The 21072-nt window shown below is 47.2% G+C and overlaps 1 protein-coding gene across 2 annotated transcripts; it reads left to right on the forward strand.

Annotated features, from left to right (window-relative positions):
• The first annotated feature begins 1051 nt into the window (after window positions 1-1051).
• On the forward strand, window positions 1052-19131 carry TSPAN32 (tetraspanin 32). 2 transcript variants are annotated; one of them, XM_065755209.1, is made up of 8 exons: window positions 1052-1361; window positions 2487-2601; window positions 2835-2932; window positions 5874-5948; window positions 15736-15837; window positions 16307-16396; window positions 17369-17452; window positions 18896-19131. In XM_065755209.1, exons 1-8 carry the CDS (start codon window positions 1296-1298, stop codon window positions 18989-18991), a joined length of 726 nt encoding a protein of 241 aa, XP_065611281.1. In that variant the 5' UTR covers window positions 1052-1295; the 3' UTR covers window positions 18992-19131. The 2 variants fall into 2 exon arrangements, with proteins under 2 accessions (XP_065611281.1, XP_065611282.1); XM_065755210.1 differs by lacking the exon at window positions 17369-17452.
• The last annotated feature ends 1941 nt before the right edge of the window (window positions 19132-21072 follow it).

Raw genomic sequence — 21072 nt, forward strand, 5'->3', positions numbered from 1 at the left:
CCCCTCCGTCCCCTCCTCCCCGCTCGCGCTTGTCTTTATTCAAATTGCCGGGTTTATTTCAGCCCGCTCCCCGGGGTGGGGCACCCTCGCGCTCCGCCCCCCCTCACCCCCAAACACCGGCAAGAAGGCGGCGGCGGTCACAACCAGGCACCTGACTCGGAAGGACGGGGGCACAGCCGCCACGCCGCTCCCTCCAGCGGACCCCGCGGAGCTTTGCCGCCCCCCACCCCTTTCCTTTCCACCCCCCAGGTCGTCTCGTTTGTGCAATGGGCGCTGCGGATCCCCCTTCTCGGCGGCGGCCGTCGGAGCGTTGTGCGGGACTATGGGGCCCCCTAGTGCGGAACGCGGCCGTGCGCAGCTCTGCCCCGCACCGCCGCCACCTCCGGGTTCCTTCGGGCTCCTTCGGGTTCGTGCCTAGGGGGCATCTCCGGAGCCCGCACCCGAGCGGTTTTGTGAGTGCAGAGCGAGGAGGGAGTGGTGTTACCCTTTTCCGTCTGCAACTCGCTTTCTCTTGGGTATCTTTGCTCTGCAAGATGCATCTTCCTTCCTTTTCCCACCCATCTCTTCGTTGTTCTTTTTTTTTTTGTTGTTGTTTTACTGCAGCTGCTGATGTGGGACAGTTTTATCTCTTCCCCCCTTCTTTGCCGTATGGGAGGAACGTGACTATTTCCCACTCTGATGCTGCAGATTGTTAGGGTATCAGCCACAAAGTCACTCTTTGGCCAGGTTGCTCTTAGGACTTCTTTGCCACTGCAAAAGGCATCCGTGGACCTGGTGCTGTCCTCCTCAGGTCTGCATTTTTGTACCACCCTAATTCCATCGGCCGCTCAACTCCTACAACCACCTCAACTCCATTGGCCACTCCGAGCCTTTTGGCCACTCAGCTCCACGGCCAACCCAACCCCGTGAGCACCCCAAGCCCACCTCACCTCCAGCCAGCTCAGGATCTCCCAAGCTAGATGGTGAAATCCAGCAGCTCCTACTCCTCAGAGCTGAGTGCCGGCTCACAGCCATTCCTGTAGCCCCCCAAGTGCAGCTGTGGGTTCAGAGTGAGAAGAAAGGAGGGAGAGACAATGTATGTGTGCACAGGGGGAGAAAATTGGGTATTTTGACACTGGCTTTTGTATGAGAAGTTTCTGAAATGCTGTGGGGAGCCCGCTGCTTGGGGCACGAGTTAACAGAGGGCAGGAGGAGGAGGAACTGCACTTCCCGAGAGGCCCCACTGCGGCTGTGCCTCCTCCGGTGCCTTATCAGGAGCTGGGGGGACCAACGGGCAGCCCCACAGGGACAGGGGCATGGGGCTGAGGCACGGGATGAGGAGCATGAAGTGCCAGCTGATGGCTGCCAGCCTCTGTGTCATGGTAAGTGAGCAGCTTTAGGAGGGGGGCTGTCTCAGAATCATTTGGGTGAGGAGGAGGATGGTTGCTTTGAGTGCTCAGAGAAGGGCAGCTTTTCCCACGTTGTGTTTTTTGGGGTGTGGAGGGGTGAGCAGTGTGAGCTGCCGGAGTTATCTCAGTGCTGCGTGGTTATCATCGGCCGCCAGCACCGCTCCCTGAGCTGACAGGCTTCTGGTTTGCTGGGGCTGCTGCTCTGCTGCTCTGTCACCACTGCTTCACAGCCTGAAGGAGAAAGGAAAGCATTTCGGGTGGTTTTCAGCACTGAAAGACGTTTGCTCTTGTGTTTAGGGGTCTAAGCATGGGTGATGGTGTCTGCTCTGGTGGGGTTGGGTGGTCACGGGGTTGGGGTGGCTGATGGAGCTGAGTGGCCAAGGAATGGAATGGCCAATGGGGTTGGGATCTGCCTGCAAAGCAAGAGCAGTCCTGGGGAGCCTCTCTAGCAGCTTCTGAGGCAAATCCAACGGGAGTTTCGTGATGCCTCAGAGGGAGTTCAGGAGGAAACTCACACTGCTGATGGGAAAATGTGGACATTGGGAATGCTTCTCCTGGGCATTTTGAGCAGTGCAGGCTTGCTGCCCATGCCACTCATGGAAACTGCCAATCTTTAAAAAAATAAAATCTTCTGTATTCAGTTCAAAAATGATTGGTGACATAGTAAGAGTGTAATTAAAATCTAAAGTGACTTGGGGAGGCAGAGCAGGGCTGCTACCCAATGTGCTCAGAGGAGCAACTGCAATGCAGCCAGGAGTGCAATGCTGCTGCTTTGGGTGCTCATTGAGACCGGTGTCCCTCAGCAATCTGAGCTAACTGGGGTTTCACAAAGCATTTGCTGGGCGTGGGCCAAGATAGGCAGTAATGCACAGCATGAAGGATCAGTAGGTGCCACGAATCAGATTATTTGTAAGCGGAAATTGCTTCAGTTTGGAAGTACTTAGTCTCAGAAACTATCCTTTTAGTATGTGAGTGTGCAGAAGTTGTCCTTGTAATTGTGTTTTGGGGCACATGCATGGTGTTGGACACTGAGGCTGTGTGCCACCCAATGGGACCTTGATGCCTTATAACTCCCTTGCTGCCAACCTTCCCTTCCAGCTGCTGGGGCTGTCCATTGCTACACTGAGCACAGTCACCCGCTATGGGCTTCACTTCTCCACCATCAGCAACGTTGCCCTCGAGAGCAGCTCTTACCGGGCCATCTACCATGCAGGTATGGCATACATTTGGGGAGCACAGTGGCTGGGCAGAGAAGGTGCTTTGAGGCTAAAACCATTGTCCACCCCGACCCCATGGCTGCTCAGCCCCATCGGATGAGCAGCTATCACCTGTGACCTGCTGTTTTCACTCGCAAACCATTCCAGTCCCGCAAAGTGCTCTTTTTATACCACCTCCCCAAAAATGCACTTTCTGGCCACAAGAGCCCCCTGTCTGTTTTCCTTCTAGCTTTCTACGTCGGCGTCTGCCTCAGCATGACCCTGATCCTCGCAGCCCTGCTGAGCGCGGTGGCCACGGTGCGAGAGTCGCGGTTTCTCACGGCCACGGTGCGTATGCTGTCAGCCCACGTTCCTCCATCCCCGACCCGTGCAGCCCGGCCCGGTGTCACCGAGCTTGGCCGCTGGGAGGAGCTCGGGGCTCGGCTCAGGGAGCGGCACGATGCTGGGCTCGGCCCCGCTCCCTGGTGGCAGAATCAGCGTCGCAGGATGGGTTGGAAGGGACCCTAAAGCCCACCCAGCTCCAACCCCCTGGCAGCTCGCGCTGCCCAGGGCCCCATCTAGCCTGGCCTTGAGCCCTTCCAGGGATGAGGCACCCACAGCTTCTCTGGGCAGCCTTTCCCAGTGTCTCACCACCCTCTGAGTAAAGAATTTTTTCTTAACATCTCTCCTAAATGTCCTCTCTTTCAGTTCAAAACCACTCCCTCCCATCCTATCCCTGTGTGCATTCAGGGGTGCTGTTTGCTGCTGAATAACTGGGATCTTAAGGACAAAATATGTTCCAAAAGCCTGGACTATTATCCCCCAAGCTCCTCTTAAACAAGGATAGCGGTGACAGCTTTATTGACTCTTCTCCAGCTGAAGTTTTGTCTGGTGATACGTGGTGCACTGCTGAATGTAAACATCCTGCAGCTCTCACGGCCTCTGAAGGCCATGTCACTATTGTAAGGAAGAGGAAGGAAAAGGAGAATTTTGCTAGAGCTGCTTATACAGAAGGATCTTGTCTGATTATCCTTGTAATGGGAGCTGGGTAGGCAGGGTGAGAGCAGGGAAAATGTGCCAGCATGTAGTATAGGCTGTTTCCTTACTATCCCCAGATGTGTGATTGCAGGTAAGTATTACAAAGGTCCTTGACAACCCAGCAGCACGCTCTGCACCTTGCTTTAGCCAGGTCCATCTCCTCTCAGAGCTGCAAGGCATCTATGTGCTAGTGCTCCTGGAAGCAGGCAGAGCTGAGGATAGGTTCCTCCCGCAGATGGGCTGCAGCTCGTGTTTGCCACACAGAAAGGCTGGGAGTGAGGTCATGGACAGAAGAGCTGAGGGTGATGGCAGAGCAGGGAGGCTGTGTCCTCCTCCAGGAACCCCTCTGCATTTTGCATGCAAGCTGCGCGCTGCCTATTCATTTCTTTCTTTTTTTTTTCTTTATTTTTCTTCCTCCAAATGCCTTCTAATGTAATTACAAAGTTGCGCTTCCAAGAGCCTTTTGGCTGGCAAGAGGAGAGAACAGCCCATAATTCATTTATGAGATGCTCTGGGAGCCATGTAATTGCTTTGCACCGGCTGCAGGCTCCCAAGGGGCCTCTCTCCGCTCCCAGAGCCGCAGGCAGAAGGGAAGGGAGAGCACACACTGGAGGGCTGAGGTGGAGCTGAGCCACAGTCAGTGATGATGCACGTGCTGGAAGGATGGAAGAGTCAGGGGGAGAAACACAGTGGCGACATGTGGATGCTATCCAGGTTTACATGGAAGATCTTTCCCATTGCCGTCAGTGGGGCTTGTGAACTTGCCTTAATTTTCTGTTTTTTCAAGACAGATTTTCATCTTAAATCAGGTAAAAAAGCATTGGCATTCCTGTGCAGTATGTTCAGGGGTTCGTGCAAAGAGGCAGCAAAATTCAAGGGCTGGTTTCAGGAGCAATCTGATTATTCATCTTGCTGGCATTCTCGCTTTCATTTCCAGGATTTGATGTAACACATTTTCCTTTCTTGCAGTATGTGGAGGTTTTGGGCTTCTTTCTTTTTTCTTTTCTTTCTTTTTTCTTTTTTTTTCTTTTGAAAAACCATACCTCTTAAGCAAAAGTTATTCTTCTGTATTCTCTTAAGCTTGAATTTAATAAACTTCTGTGAATGATTTAATTTTTAAGAGATTTCATCCAAGTCATGCTATTGAAGTATTCATAAGGAGAAAAAAAAAGAAGAGAGAAAACAGAATAAACTGTGGTCAGATGGGTGGCTCTGCCCTGCTACATAACTCCATTTTGGAAGGGGAAACATGGAAAAACTTGCAAAGGGAATCATTTGTGGGGAATGCTCAGAGAATCATGGAATCATTAAGGTTGGAGAAGACCTCTAAGATTACCAGGTCTCAGCCCACTCCCACTAACCATGCTCACTAACCATGTCCCTCAGTGCTACATCTCCATGCTTCTTGAGCACCTCCACCACCTCCTTGGGCAACCTGTGCCAGAGTCTCAGTGCTGCTGGTTCCTCATCTCTCATCACTCCCAGACTGAGACTCAGGTCAGTCACTCACGTCAGATGAGACCATTTGGTCTTCAAATATTTTACAGGCACCTTCTTTTTTTTTTAGTGTGACAGACCCTTTGGCCCAGCTGTCACAACAGACACTCAGTGTTTACATCAGGTCCGGGTTTTGTTTGAGATCAGATTTGTTCAAATAACATGACAGCGTGCCTGACTTCCAGCCCTGCGCCTGGAGAAGGGGACAGAGTCCGGCCACCTCCTGTGTCACTGTTGCATTCTTTTAGGCACTCCAGGGTCACTCGGTGGCTTTGATTGTATTTTTGTCATCCTTTTGTCTGAACAGGACAGTGTGGCCAGTGCTGAGACACGGGTTGGGAAAGCCCAGCTCCTTCCAAGGCACTGGCTGTTCTCCATCTGCCTTTTCTGTATGGACAATCCAGGCATTTTTTCCCCTCCATGAAACCCATAGCTGGGTTTTAACTCAGTGAAATTCCCTGGGAAGATTTAGGTTAACCAACCCATAGGAATCCCAGTGCCTTTTTGATCAATCCTTTTAAATGGCCACATTGTAATCACTGGTTCCTGATGGAGAATCACAGCCTTACTATGTGCACACATCCTGCTCCTGACAGGTAACATCATTATGGGGCACACCAAGAGAAAGTGATGCACTGCTCTAGCTTTAACCAGCCTTGCTCATGTGAGCACACTAAATATGTTCCTAGGCTGCTTTCAAATGGATGTTTTCTCTCCTTTGTGTAACTGATGGTGTTTTTCTCTTTTTCCCCAGGCATTTTTCTGCTTTGCTCTGGCCTTCTGTGGGCTGACACCAGCTGCCTGCTGGAGGTACATGCACAGCACAGAGGTAAGCACCCTCTGCAGGAGATGCCAGCAGACTTTCTTCACAGGTTTTGCAGTGATTTCTATCCCAGAAGGGGCAGCTGGTGATAATTAAGCCACCCTCATCAAGATTTATAGGCTGCCTGTTGTATTACATCCACCCTTTGCGAGAGCAGGGCTATCTTTCCCTGCAGGGCATCCATTGGAAGAGGGAGATATGAGATGCCTGCTGTAGAACCCCCTGGACAGGGCAGATGTCCAGGTAAGACATGATGTGAGCCTTGCCTCTGGAGGTTGCTTTTGAAAAATGAGCTGTTTGACTCTTGAAGGGTTTTTTTGTTTGTTTGTTGCTCTGAAATGTTGAACACTGCACAGCACTAGCTCTAATTCTGGGTAATGTCAGCTGAGAGCCTCTGTTTGAAAGCTGCAGTGGGCTGTGGCCACCTCTGGCGTTGGTGACTTCCAGGGCAACCACCCAGGAGCTGTATTTATGACCCAGCTTTCCACGTGCTAACGGTTTGTGGCTTAGGGCTGACCTCTTCTTGCTTGCCCTTTGTTAGTGATTCCCTTGGCAGATTTTTTTTCCCTCTATCAGTTTGGCCAGCTGCTCTACAAACATGGGGTGGATACCAATGGCCCAGTGATGTTTTTACTTCAAATCCTTATCTTGTTTATTTATTTATTTTCAAGTGCCTTTCCCGTAAATGTGTTACTGTTACCTTCAGAACCTGGTTTTTTATTTTGTTTGAAGTGAAACAGAAATGGTTTGTCCTAGACAAGATGAGAGTTACTATTGTCTACTTCCCAGACAAGGAAAGCCAGCAGTGCTTCTGACAACAGAAAAATTAAAATGTTGTTGGAGAGCCTCTTGGGTTTCTCTTTTTGCTAAAATGGCAATTATCACAAGGGCTAGAAGTGAGGAAAGATTAAATTAGGAGCACCACTTAAGAAATATTTAGAAATCTGGGTTTGCTTGAAAAAAAACTTGTTTCACCGGTGAGGAAGGAAAGCAAATATTAGTGTGTCCCAGTCCTGGTTTCCTTGCCCACCAAACTGCAGCAGATACTCACTGTGCGTTGGTCCTCTTGATTAAAAACCACCTAAATTTCCTTTATAGAGCAGATCCCTCTTACTGAAAATCACCTAGAACAGAGGAGCCCCATGTTCAGTTGAAAAATGGTTTTGGTGGTTATTTTCAAGAGGCAGCAGATAGAAGTGTCATCTGAACATGATGAAAACAAGATGCCCTGCTTGCATTTGACTCTTTTAGAGTCCTGTTTACATTGCTTCTTACAGAGAAGCTGTGCAGGACAGGAGAAAAAGACAAGTTATTTGTAAATAGTCCATTTTCTCAGACCTAGGCACTGTTAACAAGGCATGAATCTTTCTCATTTCCCACTCTCTGCTGTTTTTCTGATTTCCTATAGCTCCTGATCAAGTTCTTTCAGACATTTGTCATATCTTTTTTACTTTCAAGTTACCTGCATCCCAGACAGACTCTGTATCACCAGTCTTTGTAGAACAACTTATACCAGGCATGAGAAAAACAAGCATCTGAGATTTATTGTGCTTTATCCCAAAAGCTTGAATCCTCTGCTCAGCACTGCAGTTATCCCTTGCTCTATGGGTCTGTCCACACTTCTGATAACTGAGTTTTGTGTTTTGTGCCTCCTTCTATACCATCATCTTTGCATCCATCTGTCTGCATTAAAATCAGAGAAGCTGATATTGAGAAAGTAACCTACTCGTTCCCGGTGTATGCTTGTCTGGGGTGTTCTGCAAAGAAAATGGTGAACAAAATGGGGGAAGGACAGCTAAGAGTAACACCTCAGATCCTCTACCTGTCTCTCTGGCAATGCAGCTTGAGTTCTATGAGATCAGTGATGGTCAGTAGTAATTAGCCTGCTGGCAAACTGTTCTTGCCTAGTCCTGGTGGGACATCATCACAAATCTGTCAGAGGAGCGGCACCAGTGACAGCAAATGAGAGAGTGACATATGAAGAAGGGTAACAAAGATGACCTCACTGTGACTGAACAGCTGTGACAACTGCTGACAGGATGGGGTTTTCAGATGGTGTCCAGCCACATTAGGAATTTCTGGCTCATGAAGCCAAGGAGCTGAGTCTTCTTTTCCAAGAAAGAAGTTATTTTGAAGGCAACTCCTTTCTCATAAACCACTGCCCAGCACAGCCTGGTGCAGCTGGAACCCGAGGAAGGATGTATATCTGGCATAGTGGGTGGGGAGGTTGCCTCCTTCTGCAGACCTGCCAGCTCTCCTTCTCTCCTCACACATTAACTGCTGCTGGAGTAATTTGCCTGCAGAGGCTGGAGGGAAGAGCTGGAAAAGGTTTCAAGCTAAAAGAGGGGATATTTAGGTTGGATATAAGGACAAATTCTTTTACAATGAGGGTGGTGAGACACTGGAATGGGTTACCAAGGGGGAGATATCGGTAGGCTATCTCTGGAGACATTCAATATCAGGCTGAATGTGGCTCTGAGCCCCTGATCTAGTGTAGGAGTCCCTTTTCACTGCAGGGGAGTTGGACCAGATAGCCTTTAAGGGTCCCTCTCAGCTCAAACCATTTGATGATTCCATGAGCTTTCTGGGTGCTCTGTTATAGACAAGAAGGGCTTTGGGTGTTTCCGGTAACAAACACAAAACAGATTCGAGGCTTTGCTCTGGGTTTTGCTGAGGGAAAGGCCTGGGGATCTTCAATGTTGCATTTTGGTTTTTCTCTGCAGCTGAGTAGGGAATGCTCCAGCAGCCCTGTGAGCCCATTGGGATGGGAGGGTGAATCAGCAGGAACAGAACTGCTGAGGGCAGAAGGTACCTCTTAATTACATAGATTTGATAGAAGGTAAATGCTTAAAAGCAAATACATTATAATTTCCTGTTGCTGAGGGGCACTTGAAGCCAAGTGGTGGTGCCAAGCTTCTCCTGATTTGGACTAGAGGAACAGTTCCCTTTGCCACAGGGTGCAAAGAGGAACTGCTGACATCCCCAAAGCCTCACAGCAGATGATGCTTCGAACTGCTGCTCCGTGCTCCCTTCACCTTGCCCAGTCTGTCAGTGTCCATCTGCTGGGTATCTGCCCACACTCCTGGTGTGCGTGGCTGATTTCCCATGCCCTTTGGATGTAGGGGTTGCTTGACTTCGCTTTGGTTTGTGTTGAGGCCAGCTCCTACAAGGTCCAGTGCAGGGTGATGGCCCCACCTAAGGCAATGTTTTAATAAAAGCTTACATCACTGTAATTTTAGCAGGACTTAAGCACAAGCTGGAGGTGGGTTTGGTGCTTTATGAAACCAGAATCAGAACACACAAGCAGGTTCCTTTTTGATGCAGTGGGGCTGGGACAGGATTGCATCCACTTACAGAGTGCTTTTGCAAAAAGTGGGGATTTGGCTGTTAAAACAATGTGAATAGACTGATGTCTTCCTTGCTCCTAGTGTTGTGCTACCAGGCACAATAGCTCTAAAGTAATTGCTGAGCTTTTTGCTTTCTCAGACATATGAAAAAAATAAAAAAAATGTAAAAGGAGGGGAAAACTCCTCCCCCCCTTCCATAAATGTCGTGTATCTCTCCTATGTTTGCATTCCCATCACGTAGGAGACACTACACCCCTTTGTCTGACGTACTGCTCATGCATCACACTTCATTATTTATTGCTGCCCCAGCTCTGAACCCATGGCCCCTTTTCTGCTGCTCACTGTGCAGAGCTGCAGCCAGAGATGCTGCCTGCAGCAGCACCAGCCAATGGTCCCCATCACCACTGCACAGGGTGATGCTTCCAGGCTCACATGACCTTGGTACAGATTGCCCAGAAGAGAGGTGGTGGATGCCCTATGCCCAGAGACGCACAGGGTTGGGCTGGACAGGGCTCTGAGCACTTGATCTATTGTAGGTGTCCCTGTTCATGGCAGGGTGTTGGACTAGGTGGCCTTTAAAGGTCTCATCCAACTTAAATGATTCTATGGGTGACAGGAGTCACCTGGGGTCAGATCTTTTGTTGATGCAATTTCTTCCTTTTTTCAAGCAAAGAGCAGGGTTGTTTTGTTTTGTTTTTTTTTTTGTCTTTCTATAGTGAAGCAGCATTGAATGATGCTGGTTTTCACATGCTGTGGGTAAGAGATGGCTTGGCCACAACACTGGGAGGCTCTTAAGCTGTTGAGTCTGAGTGATGGCAGCTGTGAGAATCCTTGGCAGCATGCTGGTTCAGCAGTTGTTATAAAATGTTATGAACTGAAATACGTAGCATAAAAAAGAAAATGAAATCAAAGAAACAGAAGGACCTTGACACACTTAGACTGGTGTCTATGACAAGAGGTGCAGCCTCAGACCTGGAGAATTTAGGAGAAAGAAACCTATGGTGTAGCACCCAGCCAGCTAGACTTCCATCAAACTTTTGCTGTTGACTTGGAGTGTGGAAGTGAGAAATAAGGTTTGCTTCACAGCAGCTGAAAGAAGACGTTCAAGGTCAGGCCAGACAAGATTCTGAGCACCTGACTGAGCTGTAGGTGTCCCTGTTTACTGCAGGGGAGTAGGGCCAGTTGTCCTTTAAAGGTCTCTTCCAACTCAAAGGATTCTGCGCATATCTGTACGTATATACTTACATGCATATATATGTGACCTGCTTGGTAAGTGGCGTGCTCAGCTTGTGCACTGGAGACCAGTGTGGTTTGGTGCTCGCCTGTCTCCAGGCAGCATTGCCCCACAAAAGCAGAGCTGTGCCCCCACTCTGGGAAGCTCTGAGTCACCCACCCCGGAGCTGGCAGCTGTTGAGCACTTTGGCTGCCAGTGCTGCTGCTCTGAGCCGGGCTCTGCCCCTGGAGGAGCTCTGCCTGCATCTGTGTTTCGGGAAGGCAACGCTGAGATGGGAGGGGAGCAGCGAAGCAGGTCAGCATTTTCATCAGCTCCTTGTGCAAACCACTTGCAACAGCAGAAGGTGCTGGAATCAGAAATGGCTCAGCAGAGTCTTGCCGCTCTGGACTTTATGGTTTCACAGCGGCTTTTGTTTCCCCCTCTATTTGCATATACTGTCAGCAATGAACTGAAAGACTGTTCCTGTCCCAAAACCAGTAAGAGGGGGAAGGTGCATGAGTTATATATATGTATATATATATAGGATGAAAACCACTTAGCTAAAAGATTCATTTGCGTCTTACTTCACCAACGGTCTCCGGTGACTGCCAGTATCCGAGGGGAGCAGTGTCTCCTGATCTCCTCCACCTGGAAGCAGGGGCTCCGAGCTGCTCTGCTTTGCATGTTGGCCGTGTTTCTGCAGCTGTGAGCTCTCGGCTGGAGGAAGCCCGATGCGGGGGTGAGGAAGGGAGCTGAAGTGCTGTTAGGGAAGAGGAAAGCTCCACCGAGTTGGAATGACCAGGTTTTCGTACTGGAACAAGGAAGGGTGTAGAGGGTGACAACCACTTTATTCCGGTTTCACATCTTAAAACGCTGCCTTACTGACACCAAGCATATCCCTCTTGGCAGTGGTGAACAGATGTGAAAGAACACTAGTGGTTTAGGCAGACTAAGTGCCATCCTGAAATTATAAATTCTGCTTCTTTAGGGAGAATAGTGGATACAGAGCATAATAAACAGTCTCAAAATTCCTTCGTTCTTTTACTCTAAGTGAAAAGTGCTACTATTAAGTTGCTTGATGTCAGCAACATCAATCTCAGTGATGATTTTCCATTTGTTGCATCTGCTAACCCATCTCTATCACCCCTAAATGAATGTTTCATTAAGGAATGCAGACGGACACAGGAGACAGCAATTATTTGACTAATTTAGAGTTGGAACATTTTGCCAAGCTTCTTCTGGGAAAAGAATTACTCTGAGGTGTGACCTCCTTTCCACTTAACCTGGAGATTTTTCTCAAGCCCAGCTGATGCTCCATCTTCATCTCTCACTGATTTTTATTTATTTATTTTTAACAGATAAGCACTGGAGGTGTATTTTCCTTCCAAGGGATATCTTTGCCCAGAAATACTCCTAGAGTCAGAGAATTTTTTGGGTAGGAAGGGACCCTTGAAGTTCATCTGGTCCAAATCCCCTGCAATGAACAGGGATGCCTACACTAGATCAGGTGCTCAGAGCTCTGTCCAGCCTGACCTTCAGTGTCCCCAGGGATGGGCTTTCTACCACTTCTCTGGGCAACTTGCACCAGTTCCTCACCACCCTTACTGTAAAAAAAAAAAACAAACTTCATCCTTATATCCAGTCTAAATTTCTCTTTCAGTTTGAAACCATTTCCCTTGTCCTGTAGCAACTGACCTTGCTAAAGAATCTGTCCTTTCTCATAGTGCCCCCTTTAGATACTAAAAGGCTGCCCTCAGGTCTCCCTGGAGCCTTCTCTTCTCCATGCTGTACAGCCTCAGCTCTCTCAGCCCTGTCCTTATAGGAGAAGTGCTTCATTCCTTGGATAATTTTTTTGGCTCTCCTCTGGACACAGTACAACAGGTCCACATCTCTGCTGTACTGAGAACTCTACATCTGGACACAGTACTACTCCAGGTGAGGCCTCACCAGCACAGAGTAGAGGGGTAGGATCACCTCCTTCACCCTGCTAGCAACATTTCTTTTGATGCAGCCCAGGATATGGTTGGCTTTCTGGGCTGCAAGGGCACACTGCTGGCTCATGTCCAGCTTGCCATCCACCACTACCCTCAAGTCCTTTTTGGCAAGGCTGTGTTCAGTCTTTGTGTCTCTCAGCTTGTACTGATTGATGGTGGAAGTTACCATGACTCAGGTACAAAACTTTGCACATGGATTTATAAAAGAAACTCATGAAGTTCTTTAGAGCCCACTGCGTAAGCCTGCCTAGATCTTTCTGGATGGCATTCTGTCACTCAGGTGTGTTGACTGCACCACACATCTTGATGTCATCAGCAAACTTGGTGAGGGAGTGCTCTATCCCAGTGTTGATGTCATTGATGAAGATATTAAAGAGCATGGATTGACCCCTGAGGGTACTGCACTTGTTACAGATTTCTATCCAGGCACTGAGCCATTGACCTCCTCCAGCAACAGGTCACCACGTGGATTCTAAGCAGCTTTGAATCATGCAGTAAGTCATCAGTGTATCATCAGGAACAGGAAAACCCATGTGACCAGAGTGGTGAAAATATGGGATGGGGAGGAAGTGTAGGACCTCTGTAGGGGAAGCCTATTCAGACTTTCGTTTCTCTAGCTGCATCCACTGATCACGTGTTATCTGCTGAGTTATTAAGAGATGAGGCACAGCTGTGGCTTTTTTAAAGCTTGTTATGAACCGTATCAGCATAACCACTCAAGAAGTATCCGGTTGCCTAATTGGGAAAGAAAGCACCCTGATTAATTTTTTTCCAACACCTGCTGCAAGAAAAAAAAGCAATTATTTTGGGGTGATGGAATGAAAATTGCCCGTCAGTGGAGTGCGTGGTAGGAATTGATGGCAATTTGGTGCAAAGCAGTGAAGTGTTCTCACTCTTCACTGTGCCGTGTTCCTGCACCCAGGAAAGCTTAGGGATGAATTTGTCTCTCCTGACCAAAATAAAGGCTATCGTAAATAAGGCTGTGTCATGAACTCATCTGGTGACTTTGTCTCATGCTTTCATTTTTTATTTTTTCCCATCATTAGACATGCATGAGGCTGCATGCCATTTTGGTCTGGGTGGAAGCTGCCATGCATGATGGCTGAGCTCTGAGCACAAACATAACCCCATCTTGGGCAGAGAAGTTGCTGAGATGGTGACTTATTACTGCAACCTTTTCCCACATCCTCCTGTTAAACCAGTCCTCTCCTGTACTCTGCGTCATGAATCCTTGCACAGAAGGAAACTGCAGTGATTAAACATGGGAATTAAGGACTTGACACCTACTACTTCAGTACTTGAACTAAAGTTCTCTCTGGTAATCTGTGAAAATAAACTGCCATGTTGTCTTACAACAGCTGTTTTCCCCTCCAAAATCAAATAATTCTTGCAAAACTCAGAAAGGTGATGTGGGGAAACTGTGGTCAATTCTCTGTTTATTTGAAAAGAGAGGAAAGAAAAAAGAAAAGATGGCTTTGTAGTTGGATGTTTGGTGCCTTACTGTGATCTGAATTGTGTATTCAGATAAATGCTGGAAACAACTGCTAGATGCAATTGATGGATAGAAGCACTGAGAAGGACTAATCAGCAGATTGTACTCTCGGGCTTGCCCAGACGCATGTTCTAGAAGGAAATTATTGCTATAAAACAATTTCCTTTTAATCCTTTGTGTTTTCACTTTTCGGAGGCTGCTGGGGAAAATGAAAGATCAGTACCTAACGAAGAAGTAAGCTCAGGAACACTGTGTAATTGAAGTCTTCAGCATCCATTGTGTGTCTGGATGTTATTCTCTCTTTGTTGCTGTAGCCGTGGCTGTGGTTGAGAAGGCTGTGAAGCAGTGCCTGCCTGTGCCTCTTCTCTCACTGTTTCCTGTGTTTGGAAAAAATTTCTGCCATAGGTTTGTTGTGGGAATTTAATTTCTTCAACCTCTTCCATCACCTTCCTTCCTTCAGACAGCCTCTGTCTAAATGCTTGGTGTCATTGCGGGGCGTCTAAAATAAGAAATCTCTTTGGAAACGTTTTTTTTTTTTTTGTCTGATTGGGTTCTGTGAAGTACTGTGTGCAGCTGCACTGTTCACTGTACTTACAATGCAGTGTAGAGTATATGCTATATACAGCACGCTATTTTGGATATAGGACAGTTTCCGTTGGAAGGGACCTTGTATGAGCACCCTTCCACTGGAAGGCTGCTCAGGGCCTTGTGTGCCTCTGGGGATGGGGCATCCACAGCTTCTTTGGGCAGCTGGTGCTCTGCTGCCCTCTGAGTAGAGGATTTATCTTAGTTTAAGCCATTACCCTTGCTCCATCACCACGCTCCCTCCCTAGTTCAGTTCAGTCTTCCCCCAGTTTCCTGTAGTCTTCTTCAGGCACTAGAAAGAATATGGGTAATGAAGAGATGTAAAAGTGACAATGCCACAAGAGTAGGATGAAAAATTATCCTTTTTTTCATTATTCTTAATTCAATTCTTCAGTGGAAGTAAGCTTTTTACTGAATTCATTTATTGAATTGCTGCTGCTGGGAAACTGCTTCATGGCATACCAGAAGTTAGGAAAGTCTGGATGTTTTACTTTTTATTGGGGTTTAATTTTTTCCTAGAGGGAGGGTAGTGTGCACATCCACAGTGGAGTGCTGAGAGGTGGCCTTGCTTCAGGGATCCTCATTCCACCCCATTCCCTCTGTCCTTTGGATCAATTCTCTGCTCTGAGAGCCAAGCATTGCCTTCAGCCCGTTTGGATCAATACAGGCAGGGAAGCAGGGGAAAACGAAAGGAAGAAATAAATCTTTTTATTATTATTTTATTTCTGACACTAAAAGCAATTGTCATATTTTTCCACTGAAACCCGAGCAAGAGTTGGCTGGGATTTGTCAAGCTGCAAGTTCTCATTCTTTAGTAAATATTTAGGGTCTGATTCACAACTGAGTCACTCTGTTATTTTTTGGGTTTGATTCAGAGGAGCTCTTCCATCACTGTGGGATGATGCTGTCCATTGGAGGTGCTCTCACCTTCATGTTTTAGCAAGGCGGCAAATACTTGTCCTTGTAACCTCTCTTCAGAACATGATGATGTTGTCACCTCTCCCTGGCAGGACGCAGAGGGACATGGAAGCACGCACGTCACAGGCACTTGTGTTACTGTATTTCTTTGACAATACATCCAAAACTGACCAAAAGCTTCAGCCATCAGCTATTTGGGCAGCTGCCATGCTCATCTTGGTGCAGATATCTGCCTCTCTTGTAGGTGGAGGACAGTATACTGGATGTGTACGACTTCGTGTACGAGGAGGTGAGAAGGAACGGATCCAGTTCCAGGAGGCACGAGCTGACTGTCATCCACGAAGTAGTAAGTTATCTTCCAGACTTCACAGAAGCCTTGTTCAGGAGCATCTGCCCATTGATTCCAACAGCCTCTGCTTTGTCAGTGCTATAATACTGTTTTTCCCTTGGAACCATCCTATTGAATCTATTGCTGATGAAGAACAGAGGGGGCTCTGAGCATGCTGACCTAGCTGTAGATGTTCCTGTTCATGGCAGGGGAATTGGGCCAGATGACCTTTAAGGGTCTCTTCCAATTCAGATGGTTCTATGACAACATGTGAGGTCTTGTGATGCTGGATGTTGCTAGCAAGCTCCCAAACCCAGTGACCTGGAATGCATTGCGTGGTAGGCACCTGCTTCGTTTAGCCACTTTAATCGATGGTGAAACAATCCTTGTCTAGTGTTGTGTGTTCAGCTTCCATCACTGCAATTACTGCTTGCCTGCCTGCTTTGCTCCTCACAACCCCATTTACCCACCCTGCCCTCTATTGCAGTTCCTGTGCTGTGGGAAGTACTCCCCACTTGGAGACACAGCTGCTGTTGAGCACAAGATGTGCCCTGGCATGGCGTGGGCTGCTGGACGGGTAAGTTGCTTCTCTATTGCTCCTCTCCAGCCTCCTCCTTATCTTCTGCGTGTGTGGAGGTTGTGTGGTAACACAGGCATGGGTCTGATGGAAAAACACTATTGAATTTGTCACGTGGTTCTGGTGTCTAAGGCTTAAAAAGTGTTCTGCTAACAGCAAATGTTGAAAGAGCACACGATGACTGTAATTCCTTTTCCCAAGGGCATTAAACAGGTATTAAAAATTAAAATGAGGAACTCATAAAGCAGGATTATGTTGTCCAGCAGTGGCTTCATCAAGCAGACTTTGTACTTTGTTGCAATATGCCAATAAAGTGATGAAGATCCCTCCCGTATTAGACTGAGCTCTGAAGTTGCAACATAGACTTCATAGTCAGAGTAAATCTCTTGTGTGCTTTTTCCTGCTGGAGTAATGAAACCAGCTGAGGCTACCAGAATCAGAACATGAGTTGTCCCTAGGGAAAAACAAGTGGTGTTGCTACAGCTATGCAGAAACACTGCTGTTGTATCTTGACAGGAACAGAAGGAATGGTCTCAAATTGTGCCAGGGTAGGTTCAGGTTGGATATCTGGAAAAATTTGCTCTCAGAAAGAGTGGTGATGCATTAGCATAGGCTGCACAGGGCGGTGGTGGATTTCAGAGGAGTTGCCAGTGTGCTTAGTGCTGATATATAATAATGCTGGTGGCACCTTGCAGTGCAGAGCTGTTTTTAGCATCTTTGAAGAATACATGCAACACCATGATGTGCTCTGCTTTCCTGTCTTTTCATTTCACCCTTACCATTTCCCAGAGGAAGAAAAAACACCATTTTTATATGACCACACTAGCTGTGCTTACATGCGTAATCTGCAGTTTGAAGTGCACCATAGTAAGAAAATAGTAGGCATATGGTAGTAATGGAAAATATACTGCAACTGTTTGTCTACCCACGTGAGCTGCTGCCACCCTGCAAGAGGTGTTTCTTTCCTTCCAGGACTGCCTACAGGAGATGCGTGGCTTCCTGAAGAAGCACATGGGCTTTGTCTCCACACTCCTGAGCATCACCATTGGCTTCACGGTAGCTGTGCCTGTTCTTGCATGCTCCTGGCCCTGCAAGGGACTTGTATCCTAAATTAGCCCCAAATACTTAGGGGTTTAGGTGGTTTTGGAGATGAGCAGTGGAAAAATAAGTGTTGATGTCCTCCACCACAGAAATTAGAAAATAAATAGGTTTTATCTGTTGTGGTATCTCCATGCTACTCTTAAAATGGGCGAAGTTCTCCTGACCAGCGTGTATTTAGAGATTTGGGTCCACCTTGACACAATAAAGATTAGAAGACTTCACATCAAGAAAATCCAGAGGATCACAATTATTTTTTTTTCTTATTTCATACTGCTAACAGTAAGCTAGGAAAACCATCAGGCAATGTTATAGGTACATTTCTACTTACATGGAATTACGTACATGCACAGAGAGCTTTAGTATTAAGGCCTTATTGGATCTTAGCACTGCTGAGCTCTTGCTCAGAAAATCCTCAGGACATATAGCTGATGCATAATGGAAAGTCACGTATGAATAGTTGGTGTTGCTTTCTAATTATCCTTGGGTACAGAAGAAATTTTGCTGGAGCTATATCCACACAGAAGTGGAGTATTTTCTATTTTGTATTCTTGTATTCGTATACTTTTATTATACTGCATTTTTCCCCACAGCTTGATGTTGTAGCCAGATAATGTAAGAAAGTCTTTGAAGTGTGCATTAAAGGAAACCCCACCGAGAGGGTGACCATTGTGATGGCAGGATGCAAAGCAAAGTGTGCTGGCTGAGACCAGTGCTCTGATGTCCTCGTCCCTGCAGCAGACGTGTCCTCACCAATTTGCACAATGAGGCCAACTTAGAGTGTGTTGTTGCAGCCCTTGCTGTGCCTCCTGCAACATCCTTGCTTTGATGCTGCCTGTGCAAACCCTGAGACGTGATCAGACGCAGCGCCGTGTACTCGTCGGAAAAGCGTGGTACAAAGGAAGCATGCTCTCCTCTGCATTTGCTCTGTGCATGTGTTGGGGCTTATTTTTCTGTTGTCATCTTTATTTTATTCCAAACAATGTGTGAGGATTTTTTTCTCTCTCTCTGTTATGTACACAAAGGGCTATTGTGAGAGAGATGTGTTTGTTAGCATGGAGGAACGTTTTGAGGAAGGAGTTTGAAGTCTGAGTTTCCTGGCTTCTTCTCACTTCTGGATATTTTTAGGACTGAGCTTGAGCCATGCTGTGCTAATTCCAATCAGATGCTTTAACCACATGTTTTTTGTTTTTTTTTCCTTCTATCCCATGCTGGAATCAATGTTCACCCTTTTAGTGTGAAAGAGCTCCCTCAAGAACAGTCTGACGCTTTCATGCATAACAAGTTCAGAATTGACAAGCAGACCAGCAGGCAACTCTTAGGATCACTTATTTGCACAGCTGGAGCATCCTCCTCCATTCAGCATTTAATTGTTCGCTCATCTCATCTATTTCCTTTTAGGTTTATGGAATGGTTCTGACTTCTTTCCTCTGGTTCTCCATCCACTTCAGCAACAACCTGGACCGGAAAGGCAAATACACCTTGAGAGGAAGGTAGAAGCCTGTCTCCCAGGTGTCCCTACCAGGCAGAGCCAGTTCTCAGTGCAGGCTGATGTCTGGAGTGCTCCACCAATCCTCTGGGAAGGCACTGCATTGCTCACCTGTGTGCATTTCCAAGCTGTTCCATCCGGATGGAACTCTGCAGAACAGTAGTCCTGCATCTTCACTGAGAATGGATGAGGACTGAGATGCGCCTGGGCTTGGAGGTGCAGGTTGCCTCTCATGGAGAAGGACAGGGTGTAGCGCAAGGAGAACATACACAGCCCCTTAGGACACAACCTAAAGAAAGCCCATCCAAAATCATAGCATTAAACCAAATTATTGTGCTGTCATACAAGATGTTTCCTGTGACCCCAAAAGATGCGAGTTCTCTAGGGTGAGAACTTTGGCCCACAGCATCAGTCTGATCTGCCATGGGCAAGTATGTGCGTGCTGAGTGTGGTACTGAAAAAAGTGAGCTGTGCTTTCCTACCTGGGCCAGTGCTCATCGCTGTCTTTGGGCAGGTTTCAGATCACCTTGGAATATGTCAGCACCTAGCCACCACTACTGTTTTTTCCCTCTTTCAAAGCATTACTGGAAGTCTTGGTATAAATTAAGAAAAAAAAAAAATCAGAAAGCAGTGTATGAGTTTTGAAACAACCCAGCAGAATTAGGACACATCCCTCTGTATCTCCCTTTTACGAGTTTTGGAAATTCTTAGGATTAGATCAGCCTCCTAGATGCTGTACTGATTTCACATGGGCTCCTTCAACGTAATGCCTCAATTCTGTGTCTCTCTGGCTTCACTAATCTACCACACTGCTGTGAAATACAAAAGGACTTTGATGCTGAACATATCCAGGACTTGTGTTTAAATGAAGGAGAAATGGTCTGATCTCCAGCCACATAAAACACAATGTCCACTTCCTCTTCTTTCCTCCTTATCAACTATGAGCAGAAATTTGAAAAGCCTTAGACAGCTGAACACCTTAGCCGAGCTGGAATAATGGCTTCCTGGTGTGCTTTGCCCTCATTGCAAGGAGGCAGAGCCACTTTTGAGCTGAAAACCATAACAGCAATAGATTTAGTTACTGCTGGAAAATCTGTTGCAAGCTACAGCGATGGAAAATGGCTGTTGAACCAGATTTCACTTCCCTCCTTCACTGTGGCTTTTACCTGTGAAAACAGTAAGCGGCAATTGAGATTGTCTCAGCTTCCTGAGATTATCTCATTGAGATGAAAGGGGAAAAACCCCATGCTGATGTTCAGGACAGTTCTGGGCCCTCCATGTGGACTGCTGCATGTGTGAAAACAGCAGTACAGCCTGCAGCATCTCCCAGGATCTGGTTAGCTTCTGAACATTGTTGCAGATGTTTTCCATTGGAAAGAATGGCATTGAAGGAGGAAGAGCCAGGGCACCTCGTCTCTGTCCCTGGTAGGGGAAGAGATTCAATGGGAGCTTTGAAGGCAGGACCAGTCCAAAGTGATGTGGAGTATCACCCATCTCCCTCCTGGCAGTCACCAGCCCCATTCAAGCAGTTTAATGGTAATATGCTTACCCTGCAGCTGCTCCTGTGAACTTACCCACTTACTGGAGGTGGGAAGAGATTCAGTTATATGCATATAGCAGTTTTTAAGTACATTGCTTTCTGGAGGGACAGTCTCCACTGTGAGCTCTGGCTGCTATTGTCAAGGCTACTCCTGTTGTCATTCCTCAGGCCAGCTCTCAACACACATGACTCCTGGTGTCTTCAATAAAAAACAGTCTCTTGCTGAAGGCTGTCATTCCTTCTCTTCTGCGATATGCAATGCTGGGCTGCCTTTGGTGAGCCTTGTGCTGATGGAAAGAGATGTTCCCCATGCAGCAGCAGCACATCTATCAAGGCCACTTCTTCCCACAAGGTAGGCTGAAAGTCCCTCTCCTTTCACGGCTCTATAGCCACAGCTGGGGGTTGAATGTTTTTAATTTTTTTTTTTTTTGTATAAAATATCCCTGCAAACACTTATTCTTTATCCCATGCTCTTTATTCCCATTTCACAGGGAAGGCCACAGCCCTCATCTGTCTCCTCTTACCTAGCCACAGGGGAGGGATAAAAAT

The sequence above is a fragment of the Cyrtonyx montezumae genome, unplaced genomic scaffold (assembly GCF_038088225.1).
Source record: "Cyrtonyx montezumae isolate F1298 unplaced genomic scaffold, pur_monq_1.0 scaffold_10, whole genome shotgun sequence".
Lineage (NCBI taxonomy): Eukaryota > Metazoa > Chordata > Aves > Galliformes > Odontophoridae > Cyrtonyx > Cyrtonyx montezumae.